We start from the raw sequence: 13,221 nt of genomic DNA, 5'->3' as shown, positions 1-13,221 counted from the left end.
AAAATTAGACCAGAACTGGTAAAATTAGAAGTACCGGTTTAGGAGAATAATCGGTGCGTAATCTATTTTCAAAAATATAAAATCAATACATACCAATTCGATCCTAAATTTTATATAAAACGGGATCGAACCGGATCGGTTACACCCATAATTTCCATGCTATGGAGGTGTGTGAAATATGTGTGTCCCGTAGTCCACTACTCATGTCCAACCTTAATGTGAATTAATAAAGCTGTTAGGAGACAAAGATGTGTACGGGCATAGAACAAACTCAAGGAGTTTTGTACGCACTGACATGGCATTGCCACGTGGCTTAACCTCACAATGACCAGATCTCCTTTACACAAACAATTATCTATCTAAGCTAATTTTTATATGTTGCTTGTAAACTTGCATGTGGTTTCAAAACAATGCTTTTGTCAATGAAGATTACTATTCATGCTGATGTGGCACAATCACATGGTGCCATGTCAGCACGTACAAAACTTCATGTGTTCATCCAGTGCCCCTAGCATTATATTATCCAAAAAGCCTAGTTGGAAAAAGGTTATGGATGGTCATAGAGAGAGCCAGTTGAGGATCTTCAATGAGAAGAATTAGGGGTGGAAGAATTAGGGGTGTAAACGAAAATTGGTGAACCGGTAAACCAGACTGGAATGAACTGGTGAGTTCGGTCTGGTACCGAGTTTGATTCGAATGAAACGGTTTCGTCCCAAAAGAATATTCTCGTTCGAATGCTTTCGACCAGTTCCACTAGATTTCGTCCCTAAAAGTATTGTTGAATTTTTAACTTATCTTTAGAATAATGTACATTTTTAAGAGAAAGTAGAGGGATTTATTGGGTAGCATCATGGGCAGAGTCGGATTTAAATGGTTCTTACCTACCATGGAAGCCATATTGAGATGTAGTACTGTTGCCGCTGATAAATGAAATGAAATGCTACGGATAGCCATTAATGCAAGATGATCAGAAAGAATTATTTTGGTATCATATTCTCGATAGCTAGATCTTATCCCGCGCCTCCTAAGATACTACTATTCTTTCTCATGGAGTAAAGTCTATTGTGCCATATCATGATTTGATATGTAAATTTCTAGTGTTGGTGAAACAGTGCCATCTCGAGCCTAGGCATTCATAAAGCACAAGCTAGCTTGCACTTAATTGAAGTAAAGTGCAAGTTTTTAAATCTTTAGACCTTGTTGGCGGTTCAACCTATAGTACTCTATTTATTTTTATAACTATGTATAGAAAAATAATCAGTTGTATCAAAAAAGAAAAAGAATCTGTTTAATGTATATTATGGGACATATTTCTATTTGTGTTTCTTAAAATTCCCAAATGAATTTCAATCCTATTGAGTTATTTTGTTCCGGTTCTATAGTTTTTAGGACCGGATCAGACCGGTTCACTATATTATATATTTTAAATTAATTTTTTTAATATTATATAGAATATTTTTAATATTATATAAAATTTATGTATATACTATGTATAATAATATAAATTATAATTATATATAAGACAATGTTATTATAATTTATAACATAAAATCTTAATCTTAAAAATGAAAATTTATTTGATCATATGCTTTAAATATAAAATACATATATTAATAATATTTTATGGCCTTATAAATTCTCAACATGTTCATTTTAATAAATACATAATATATTAGTAATACTAATATATATTAGTATATTAATTACGTTTCATTTTAATTAATTAGTATACATTAGTATATTAATTACATTTTATACCATAATACTTATAATACTATTAAAATAAAAAAACCGGATGTACCAGTTTAGGAGGATAACCGGTGCGTAATCAGTTTTCGAAAATATAAAATCGATACATACCGATTCGATCTTAAATTTTATTCAAAACAAAACCAAATCGGACCGATTATACCTCTAATTCCCATGCTATGGAGGTGTGTGATATGTGTGTCCCGTAGTCCACTACTCATGTCTAACCTTAGTGTGAATCGACAAAGCTGTTAGGAGACAAATGTGTAAGGGCATAGAACAAACTCAAGGAGTTTTGTACGCACTGACATGGCATTGCCACGTGGCGTAACCTCACAATGACCGGATCTCCTTTACACAAACAATTATCTATCTAAGCTAATTTTTATATGTTGGTTGCATGTGGTTTCAAAACAATGCTTTTGTCAATGAAGATTATGCTTTTTAATTTTTTAACTCAATTCCAAACCGATTCTTCAATCCAATCATTTAGAAATTTAATAGAACTACCCCATTATATCGTCATAGAAAGCCTCTTTTATCTTGTCACTTATGCATCCATCTCCTTTTAAAACAAACCAACCCAAAAAGTACTCAGAAAACCCAACATGTCAAAGAGATCTTGGCTTCCAGCCCTTTGAATCACTTTATTGCTGATAGCAAGTTACCACTCCCAAACAAAGCTTGATTAGATGCTTTTATGTCCGCCATTCAACTTATAAGAAGTCGTGCACCGAATCATATAAACATGTCAGAGAAGTCAAATTTTCAAATGATAAAGGGAGATCAATTTAGCTCTCGATAGTGAGATGAGATGATTTTAAATGAATTAAATAAAATATTATTAAAATATTATTTTTTAATATTATTATTATTTTAAATTTAAAAAAATTGAATTGTTTATTATATTTTGTATGGAAATTTAAAAAAATTATAATTATAAGATGAGATGGATTGAGAATGTTTACGTATCCAAACAGGCCTTACGGACGGGTCAAACCTTGAGAAAAGTTTGATATAATTGGAAAACCAACCAAGGTGTCTTTCCAAATGTTTACTCTATGCAAATCACTAGGAAATAAGGGCAGTAGGAAAGCAGGAAGACAATTGAACAAAAACTGCATCAACATATACAGTGAGAGGTGTAAGACTGGGGAAGACAATTAAACCAAAACTGGTAAACTTTTCCAAGGTAGAAGCAGCCTTAATTGAGATCCTTTAATGAGTTCTGAATCATCAAATTAAGACTCTACATCATGCTCATCATTGGTGGGCACATCTGACATCTGTGCACAACTCACACAAGGATTTCTCTTTGCCTGTTATAGATCTTTGAAAGAATCTGGCCTATTTGACTAAATGGGAATAAGAAGTTACCTTCAATGAAAAAGAATGGTTGGACCTATTTCTAATCCTTATTCTATCTACAGGATTTCTGGATCTTCTCTATCAATGGTGTCAATGGCACTCTCCACTGCAGAATAAATATCCTACATTTTTTGTCAATTTTTTCGGGTTTCCTCATAGTGCTAGCTGTAACTCTTCATCAGTTAAGTCATGGTGACCTTGCCCTTTGGATGGATTATCCGGGTCTTGCTTTGTCAAGTTGATGCTAAGTTTTTTTCCTTCCTGTCTTCTGTACAGGAACTCAATGTCCATGAGTACTTATTGGCATCCAAAGTCACAGGTACCATGCATCTGTGATTCCAGTACTCCACACATCGATGATTGGGATCAAGAGCCTCAATAGCCTGAGAGCAATACAGTCAGAACCAGAACACGGAATTCAAAAGTTAAACTGCAACAGATGCATGTAACAGCAAAATGAAAATCAACAAGTATCTATGTTTGCAAGCGCAAGCATGTGGACAAGTAAATAGAACAGAAACAAAGTAATGTGCATACATTTGCAAATGTGCGTGTGCCTGTCTGAAAGCAAGACATTCATGTCTGCAAGAGTACATGCTTGCAAGAGTAGCTCTCAAACAATCCAAAAGAAAAACAACTATCATGTATCAAAAAGAAAGTAACAACGACAAAAGAGGGAGAAAAAAGCATTGGGCTTTCAACAAACTCTATTTTGTAAGGAAAAGCAGATACAATAAAAGCATTATTGTTAATTACTCATTACTTACTTCAGGCCTCTTTGGAACAAATACATTGTTTTGCAGACAGTAGGGGGATGCACTCATGCTTGACAGAAGTAATTTAATAAATAAAGCGCAAGCACAAGCTTGTAGGATGGATAAGAAAATCTACTCCAACAAAGATGCAAAATATATCAGCTTTTGCTAATAAAAAAGGAAAAGAGTTACAATTCTATTCTCAAACCAATTCAGTTGTCAGGTATTAGAGATTCTATACAAAAGCACAAATGAATGCACTTAAGATTGCATGAAGATATTTTACCTGAATAATCCGTGGAGAGAGAAACCCAAACATTTCAAGCCCATTAACACTCTGCAAAGGCTGCAAAGAGGGCTGTCCCCGTTCCCCTAGGCTGCTCTTTTGTATAATTTCGTTTTTTATCCTCTGGAGCACCATTTCCCAGCACTTTTCTGCTGAGAAGTTTGTGAATGTCTCACTTGGAGATTCTTCTAAAGTAACCTGGAATTCCCATCAAAAGTGAGAGGTAAAATGCATATTAATAAAAAGACACAAACTTAAGTTACAAACATTTATTGTGTAACGGTGTGATTCATTACTTCAATATGTGTTCCAATATGTCATTAGTGGTTCATCAGTGAGTGCAATTTCTTAGATTATAAAATCAAGCCATTGTTCTCACAGCATGTAGCATCTAAATGTATACAGAAAAGCATGTCTCTATCAAATTTAAATGTGTTCAAATTTATTATGAAGAAAAAAACAAAGCAAAATTGTGGTCATGTGTATAGTAGAGGCTTGTCTGTTGTCATTTTAAATTCAAGTTGTCAGATTTTTGTTCACATTTAATTTTCAGGCTGATCAAATCTAACTATAACTAGAAGATTCAATTACAAATTTGGCTTTGGGCTGAAACAAACAAGCCAAACTGACTACAATAGCAGCACATCAATCAAGAGAAGTCATGCTTGAAAAACCACCAAGAATTAATCTAGCTCCAAGGCTACCTCGAATATCAGTCTAGACAAGGGAACGAGCCCAAATCTGGTGCCATGTACTGAAAGAGGAGATTAACGGTTACGAGAACTTCTTTTCAAAAAGTAGTAAATATGCATCGACCCAAACAGATGACTATAACCCTGTTGGTTATCATCATATTAATACCCAAAACAGACATAAAAAATCTAAAAGCAGGATGCAAAGAAAGAAAGTTACACCTTAAACAATGGCCCAAGAAAGCCAGCATCGAGGACTTCTGATATGTAACTACAAATTTTTGTTGGATTGAGCACGCTAAAAAACTTTACACGGGTCCTATATCCTGCACAATGTAACCCAAATTGAGAAGAAAGTGATGGTATCCTCTGTAAAATTACAGCATCGAATGGAAAGGAACAAATTGAAGGTATTTTACAGGATCCAGCAAATTTGTTTACCTTTTGGGAATATGGCCTGCTTACTGCACCAAAGCCTGCCAAACATGAGTGTCCCAAGATTTATAGGCTCAACACAAGGATCTAACTGTTGTATTGGATAACTACCATTGAATAAAGTATCCGCAATTCCGGTTTCTAAAGATCTGTCTGATGGCACTTCAGAATGTGGATGCAAAGATAAAATATCAACCCCAAACAGCTTGTTACCTACAACTGAACCAGTATGCTTAATACCTCTCGAACATGAAGGATAATCTCTGCTTGTAAGAACTTGACAAACTGATGGATTGTAGATGCTATCATGTTGCACTTTATCTAGTTCTCTTGCTGAATATGATCTATCAACATTTTTTTGTTTGCAATTTGACATAGAGGTCTCCCCATTTGTGACAGCCTTGCTATTATGGCTATCTGATGTACGTAGCAGCCCACTTTCATGGTCATCACACATAATGTTGAGGTTCAAATCAATACAGCAATCCTGCTCCACCTTACCTTCACCGTTCATGACTACAGTTTTGTCATTCATGATCTTATTTTGACTATCTATACTCATATGAGATGTGCATACACTAAATGATCCATGCTGAGATTCTGACTGGATAACTTCTGAAAAACGAAGGCTATATGAAGTGCAGGGCACATTTAAGTTTAATTTCTCTTCAGTTTCCAGGCAAAAAGATAAACTTTCCTTTTGATCATAAGACTTGGTTCCGTATGTGTCACTTTTAATATCTGGTTTAGCTACACAGATGGCCTTTCTAGCATCTGATGGCCATACTTTTATTGCATCCACGCTTCCTTCCAATGCGTCAACCAGTGTGTTCAACTCACTCATAGAGTAGCGCAGAAGCACAAATCTATTGTCTATTTCACATGAACAGAAATGGTTGGCATGTTTAAGACATGAAAACTGATCAGGAGAACACTTGCAGCTGGCAGCAGATAGGTGCAAGTCATAATAGCAAGATGAGCATTCTCTCTCTTTCTCCACATCGAAGTCCCTTTCCATCTTTTGCAACTTCAATTGACTATGAAGATTATCTAATCTTTCCTTTTCCATCTTTACCCTTGTCTGTCAACGGTAGCAATGATTAAAAAAGTAAGTTCTCTAAGTTGTATACAAACATGTGATTTATTCACGGTGAAAAGTGGGAAAATAAGGGGGAGAGAGGAGTAATTCACCTTGACTGCATTGGTCAGTACCCCATCTTTCCCACAAAGACCTTTCCATCTCAAATTTTTGGCAGTTTCCTTTCCCATAATGGATAGTTCCCAAAGGGCCTGTACAGCTTCCAGAGCAGATCCTAATAGCAATTTGTCATGGGAAATCGATGTCTTCCGACACTGCTCACTATAAAGCTCCACTGCAGTCTGGCCATGCACTAACCAATCAACAGGGGCCACATTCACCGCCTCCGCACAGTTGAAACCACAATTAAATCCAGAGTGGTATGCCCTTGGAAAGGTAAGAATGAATTCACCAGAATGCTGAACAGCCCGATATACTGGTACACCCTCAGATCTTAGAACCGAAGGAGATAGCTGAGTGACCTGTCTCAAGAAACAAGTTGTAATTGTAATGCCTGAAATGCAGTCTTAAAATTGATGAGCAAAAGAAGAGACAAATAGCATGTGGAAGCACTCATTCCCTTGGGCAATGAGGAGGTGAGTGGTTGAACCTGACTGATATTATTTGTTGGAGATGGACAGTCAAGTGACACAAAGAGGCCAGGAAAAAAGGGAAAATATATAGGATTAATTCAATACAGCAGTCACTGATGCAGAAATTTTCAATAAGCACCACTTCAATTGCCCCACAGGCTCTTATTCCTATCTTTTAGTAGTATACCAGATACTGGCTGAACAAAGAGGTGTGCCCGCATTTGTCTTTTAAGACCACTTTGCTCACTTACAAAAGGTCTTCACCTTTCTTCGCTGCCTAAAATGTATAGCATAAAATTGATGTGCAATTGCTTTGGGTAATTAACCACTAATGATAATTCATCAACTAAAAGATACTAATTGAAAACAATAAGTGAGATCTTGCGAAAATCATCTAAAAAGTCACCATGTAAATTATTTTCTAACCATTTTCTGACCAAACTTGCATTTAAACCAAACTATATTAAAGAAAATATTTATTCCAATAGCAATAAAGAAAGTGCAAAGAGACTATCTTACCAGTTCATTAAGTAAATCTGGCTGTTCTTCAAATAAATCAGGTAAATGCTTTCTCATTGCATTTTCCAAAGTGGAAGCATGGCTTCCAGGTACTCCATACCACATCTTAGGTTCACCCCAGTGTAGATAGTTTAGTGAATAAAGGTGATGGTCCTCAACATGCTGTCCCAAATCCAAAGAAGAAAGAAACCACATTACATTTTGATGAGAAGAAAAGTTATGCAAAATATATTTTGAGTTCAGAGGTGTTAGGGGAAGTTAACATAATATCTATCGTACATGGAATAAGATAAGTATGGTGAACTTTTTCACACGACTTCCTAATAAACAGGAGAAACATGTTTGTTAAGTAACATATGAATTAACAGCCCCCAAGGAATTTTAAGAAATATACCCTGGTACATATAAGAATTTATACACACACTTCAACCTTTATTTACCACCAATATATCAATAAAAAGGGGGCCCTCATGTGAGCACCAGGATCCAGGTGACTTCGCTGTTACTCGGTCGTTTTAGGGAAATAGTTGGTGGTCAACTGGGTTTGGACTTTGGAGGCAAGAGCTTTTCTCTTCCCAAAACTATCACAGCTTTAAGTTGTAAATCAATATTTTGCGGAGATTCAACACTCTTGAAAACAATAAAACATTTTAAAGAGTCATAATTTAATTACTGGTTCCAAATAGATAAAGTATATATTAGTGAATATGGTACATAGCAATAGAAAATCATAAATTCTGCAAACATTTGAAACCATGCTAAGCTTGGATATGTAAGTTTTCTTCTGCAACAGTAAAAAGCTTCAATTTAGAGTTCCTTTTTCATAGGTTCAATTTAGTGTATTGTTTCCCAGCTCAACTTCCATAATTACTGGTTCCCAAATAGATAAAGTATATATTAGTGAATATGGTACATAGCAATAGAAAATCATAAATTCTGCAAACATTTGAAACCATGCTAAGCTTGGACATGTAAGTTTTCTTCTGCAACAGTAAAAAGCTTCAATTTAGAGTTCCTTTTTCATAGGTTCAATTTAGTGTATTGTTTCCCAGCTCAACTTCCATAAAAGAAATCTATCCTAACCCAAGACGTCACCCAATTTCAGTTTAGCACCTTTCCAAGATGTCAAGTCTATGAAAAATATAGAACAATTTTTTTACTTATATATGATTCGAATAGTGCATTAAAAACAATAGGGCAGTGAATAAGACATCAATAAACTCAAAAAGTACACATTAAAACTTTCTAATTAACTCATTTATTCATCTGGAAATTTGATAAGTAGCTCCATTGACATACCCAACAGAAAGAAGAAAAGCACATCCCAACATAGAGCCATGGCACTAGAACTCCTGAGATATCACTTTCTTCAAAACTTAGTACAGAACCTGGCAGGCGTGGTAGGTTATTCAGATTCCAACCAGACATCGCATATCGATCTGAGTCGATTTTGGATACCACAGAAGATACCTTGGGAAACCCACTACCAAATGCTCCTGTTTCCAAGTCAGCCCCATAGTATACCTGCAACATGACAATAAAAGAATGTACAACTTTTGCATCAACAGACAAACAAACATAATATACAAAAGAGACAGCCATATGGATACACTAATTCCATACCTCAACCTCATCTGTTGGTTGCTCTACTATCCGCCAGTATTCACCTTCAATATCCTCCACAGAGAGGTCCCATCCTTTTTTCTCTTCAGTTTCACTAGAATTTAAGTCCTCTTTAGCACCCTTTAACCCAAAATAGCACTCTTTAAAAGCATCAGCATATCTCTGAAAATCTGCAAGTGTGAAGTCTGATCCTGATTGAAATCCAAACTTCTCATCACTCTCAAAAGCAACATTAGCTTCTGAATCAGAATTTGTGCGTCCCCTGCTGGTTCCCATTCTTGAGTGCTTTCTTCGTTTTCGCTTCCTGCCTCTGCCTTTCTTTCTCATGGGTTCCCTATTTTGAAGCAAGTCAACTTGCTGAATCCGCGTAGAAAATTTAACACGGTCCCATATATCTCTCTCCTTAAGAGGACAGGGTGGAATCCAAGAAGATGGAGGAACAATCCGACATATGCCATATGGTTCTGCCTTTGGGCGTATTTTTGTTATGTAACCAAGTGTATCTTCAAATTCCTAACAAACACAGAATCAAACAACAAAATAACCCCACCACAAAAGACAAAATAATGATGAAGCTCTAGCATTGAAAAAAAAGTACGAAAATAACATCAAATATTCTTCTTGAAAGGAGAATACCTCGATAGTTGGGTAAAATACAGGTGCTTCATCAATGGTAGGTCGGCATGCATGAACTGGATCCCATCTAGCTGTTATCTGCAACATATCAAATATAATCTCACTTAAGATCGTGAAACAGCAGGGGAAAGCAAAGAAGCATTTACCTAACCCATTGAAAACGCATAAGCCACCTTGCTTCAGAAAGAACTTCAGATTAATTATTATTTTAGAAATAGGTGATTGGCGCTATAATTTTATTATCAAATATAACTAAGATAATATTTCAAGAAAAAAAAAAGTGTTTCAAAATCTATCAACAGTATACAAAAAGCAACTCAATAACTTCCAAAAATGGCTTCTTTCCATATAGTGATGATATTGTTTCAAATCCTTTGGGAAACAAAAGAGTGGATAGCATTTCATCACACAGCCAAACGCTTATTTTTTATATGTTCTTAGTTTAATTGCACAAACGTTACAATGATGAAGCTACATGGCAAACACAAATATTTTGTGAAGGAATGGTTATGAATATCTTCTCTGAGACCCACAATTTGAACACTGCATGCACTTATCTGAATAAGATACATTATAGTCAAACACAAAATCTCTATGAAAATGCACCTCTGTAAATTTGATGATGGATAGAAATGAGGATGGATCATATTTGCAACGTGTGTAGGGTGAGTCATAAGAGAGAGAATAAAATATGCGAACTGAAAGTAAAACGTAAAACCCGATGATCATGTCAGTTGGATGCATAAAACAGATATATTGGACAAATGATACAATTCAATGGACGGAATAAAAACCCTAACCTCTTTGACATGAGATTCTGCAGTCAATTTCAACTGTTCCATTGGGTACAAAGATGTAAACCCTAAATTACCAATCGATACCTGGAGAAAAACGATTTTAATGATCAGCCCAAATCAATGCAGAAGCAATTAATCAGAAAACAGTACATTTCTTTACAAAAAACAAACTTGACCCATAAAATTGAATACATGATTCGGGTGAGAAAGAAGGATAGCAATCTGTACCAATTCCTAGAGCTCCCCAACAGCAGTCCCAAAAAACAGTTTGTTTCTACTTTCTGAAAAGATAAAACTTAACCCAGAAATATCACACAAGAAAATAAAAATCTCCGTAAAAAGAAACGTTAAATTGCAAATTCAAAGCCCATTGCAATCTTGAAAAGGAATAAATTCTGAAACCCTAGAAAAAAGGGGGAATTTTTAATCAAAATATAATTTTCTAATAAAAGAATAAGAATTGACCAAGTAAAACAAATTCATTTTTTAAAAAAAAAAAAAAACCCAAAAGAAAATATAATCAGTGGACAGTAATGGGAATGAAAGCAGGTGAAAACCAAGCAGTAGTTATCAACAAGAAAAAAATAAATAAATAAATAAATAAAACGAAGAATGAAAAGGAAAAGGAAAGAACAAAGAAAATAAAATAAAGGAAATGGGTACGTACCGTCGTACCTTAAGAAGGCGAAGGGCTAAGATTGAAGATTGAAAGACGTGTAAAGTGCAGTTGATGCTCACTTCTCCTGCATTTTTGTTTCTTTATTTTTGTGGAAATTTATTTGAAAGAAAATATGTGAATAGGAAAATAAAAACTAAATAAAGTAGGATAAGGACTGCTGATACGAGGAAATCCGATCCAAATCAAACATTAGACCGACCCCATTAATTAAAAAAAAAAAAAACGCACGCAGTATTAACGGAAACCGGTGACTGAAATCCAACCAACTAACCACAGGTTGTCTGTAACATAAACAAGACACATTGTACCATCAGTACCCTCTCTCTCTGTGGGATTACAACGACACTGACACACTCAAACGACATAACTCTTAGCTTCTGCACGTCCGGTCGGTTGTCGTACATTTTTGCTAATGTGAAATTTATTTTATCCTGGTCACAGGAAGAAAAATTGTATGATATCATTTGTGCACGTGAGTAACATCTGATTTTTCTTTTTTTCTTTTTTGAGATTACTGATATAAGATTCATAGAAAGAAAGAGAATTATTATAAATATAAAAAGATTATTTAAAATAAATTTATAAATTGATGTGATTTTATAAAATTTATTAAATCTATTTTATAATAAATGTAATTTTATAATCTGACATACTATATTAATTTATAGATTTATTTTTATGTAATCACTTTGATATGCGGATGCCAAATGAGTGATAGACAACAATTTTGAATCAGATATTTTAATATTGATAAAAAGTATAAAAATTCATATTTAATGTAATTTAAGCATTTTATATTATGTATAAAATAGTATAAATATGTAATTTCAACAAATAAAAATATGTAATTTATGTATTTAATCTCAATAGTCGACATTTTTTTTTTTTGCCTTATATAGAAAAAATATAAAGACCATGAAGTTATAAACACATCACAAATGTAATATTTTATGCACAATAATAAATTTAAAATAAAATACTCAATTATCTCTTTAATTGTTTGTTCAGCTAAAAAAATAAAGAACTACACGTTTTATCATTCGATTTTTCAACAATTCTTATTGAATACAATGATGAAAAAGTTAATATATGTTTAGTTCTATTATATTTTTGTACAAAAAGTTAAAAGAAAAAACTCAATTGTTAGACAACTTAAAAAAAAATAAAGTTTTGAATCGGTTGGAATAGGTTCAAATTGATCTAAAATCGGTTAGAATCGGTTGATTGAAACGGTTTAATGAACGATTCAAAATGTTCACTAAAATAAATTCGGTTTCTTACCAATTCAATTTGCATCCGCTAAATCAGCCTGAATCGAATTGTTTTTTCGAATCTTGGTGAAACATATTAGAATCACATGAAATGAGAGTGAATGACACCTAATTAATCTGTTTAGTTAACACATGACTTCTCAAAATACAAATGTAAGATAAGAGTATTCCTCACCTTAGACCGCGAAATAGGAGGAGACCCATCAGCTTACAAAGGGCGACCAATCATGTCCAAAGATACCACTCCATAAGGGAATGCCCGAAGATTTTCCTCTGATTTTCTTTGACTTTCTTGGTCTCTCTGAATTGTTTTTAAAGAAAGGATTTGATTCATTTAATTTGTTTTCCAATTTAAGAATTTGGGTTGGCAACAGCTTTGCATGGGGACTTACCATAAGGTAATGAATGCCAGATGATTTTTCAGTCACTTTTTAATGATATTGCACCTTATAGTTTTTTTTTAATGTATTTCAAAATTATTTAATAAATTTTTTACAATTAATAAAAGATGCGTGACAGTTGAAAATTGGAGAACTTTATCCTAATAATTATGGTCTTTTAATATGATATTAAATACCAAAAAAAAGACAGAAAAGTTTGTCATTATTTTTGCTGTGATAGTAATGATATGATGTATAACGGTTTCAACCCATTCATATTACTTTTAAAGATCTGTTTGTTTGTCGAAACTGTCTTATATCATTGAACTCAAAATAATTATCACACATATCAAAACTAAA

General features: G+C 34.0%; 1 protein-coding gene across 5 annotated transcripts; it reads right to left on the bottom strand.

Annotated features, from left to right (window-relative positions):
• Nucleotides 1–2,868: 2,868 nt before the first annotated feature.
• LOC109004716 (lysine-specific demethylase JMJ18-like) lies at nt 2,869–11,426 on the bottom strand. 5 transcript variants are annotated; one of them, XM_035689799.1, is made up of 12 exons: nt 11,199–11,426; nt 10,760–10,812; nt 10,535–10,615; nt 9,735–9,812; nt 9,099–9,611; nt 8,775–8,999; nt 7,476–7,637; nt 6,477–6,845; nt 5,292–6,366; nt 5,073–5,176; nt 4,159–4,356; nt 2,869–3,500 (listed from the first exon to the last, which is right to left on the bottom strand). In XM_035689799.1, exons 3-12 carry the CDS (start codon nt 10,574–10,576, stop codon nt 3,351–3,353), a joined length of 2,916 nt encoding a protein of 971 aa, XP_035545692.1. In that variant the 5' UTR covers nt 10,577–10,615; nt 10,760–10,812; nt 11,199–11,426; the 3' UTR covers nt 2,869–3,350. The 5 variants fall into 5 exon arrangements, with proteins under 5 accessions (XP_035545692.1, XP_035545691.1, XP_035545695.1 ...); XM_035689798.1 differs by having other exon boundaries at nt 11,207–11,426; XM_035689802.1 differs by lacking the exon at nt 10,760–10,812.
• Between the last annotated feature and the right edge of the window lie 1,795 nt (nt 11,427–13,221).

The sequence above is a fragment of the Juglans regia genome, chromosome 4 (assembly GCF_001411555.2).
Source record: "Juglans regia cultivar Chandler chromosome 4, Walnut 2.0, whole genome shotgun sequence".
In the NCBI taxonomy this organism is placed as follows: domain Eukaryota; kingdom Viridiplantae; phylum Streptophyta; class Magnoliopsida; order Fagales; family Juglandaceae; genus Juglans; species Juglans regia.
This window is presented reverse-complemented; position numbering and strand designations above follow the sequence as displayed.

Bases quoted from the DNA above. Each gene is read 5' to 3' on its own strand.
- LOC109004716 (XM_035689799.1), bottom strand. From the start codon at position 10,576: ATGGAACAGTTGAAATTGACTGCAGAATCTCATGTCAAAGAG. The intron at 9,813-10,534 runs GTTAGGGTTTTT...GATATGTTGCAG, and splicing joins CAGAATCTCATGTCAAAGAG to ATAACAGCTAGATGGGATCC. The intron at 9,000-9,098 runs GTATGGAATTAG...GTCATGTTGCAG, and splicing joins AACCAACAGATGAGGTTGAG to GTATACTATGGGGCTGACTT.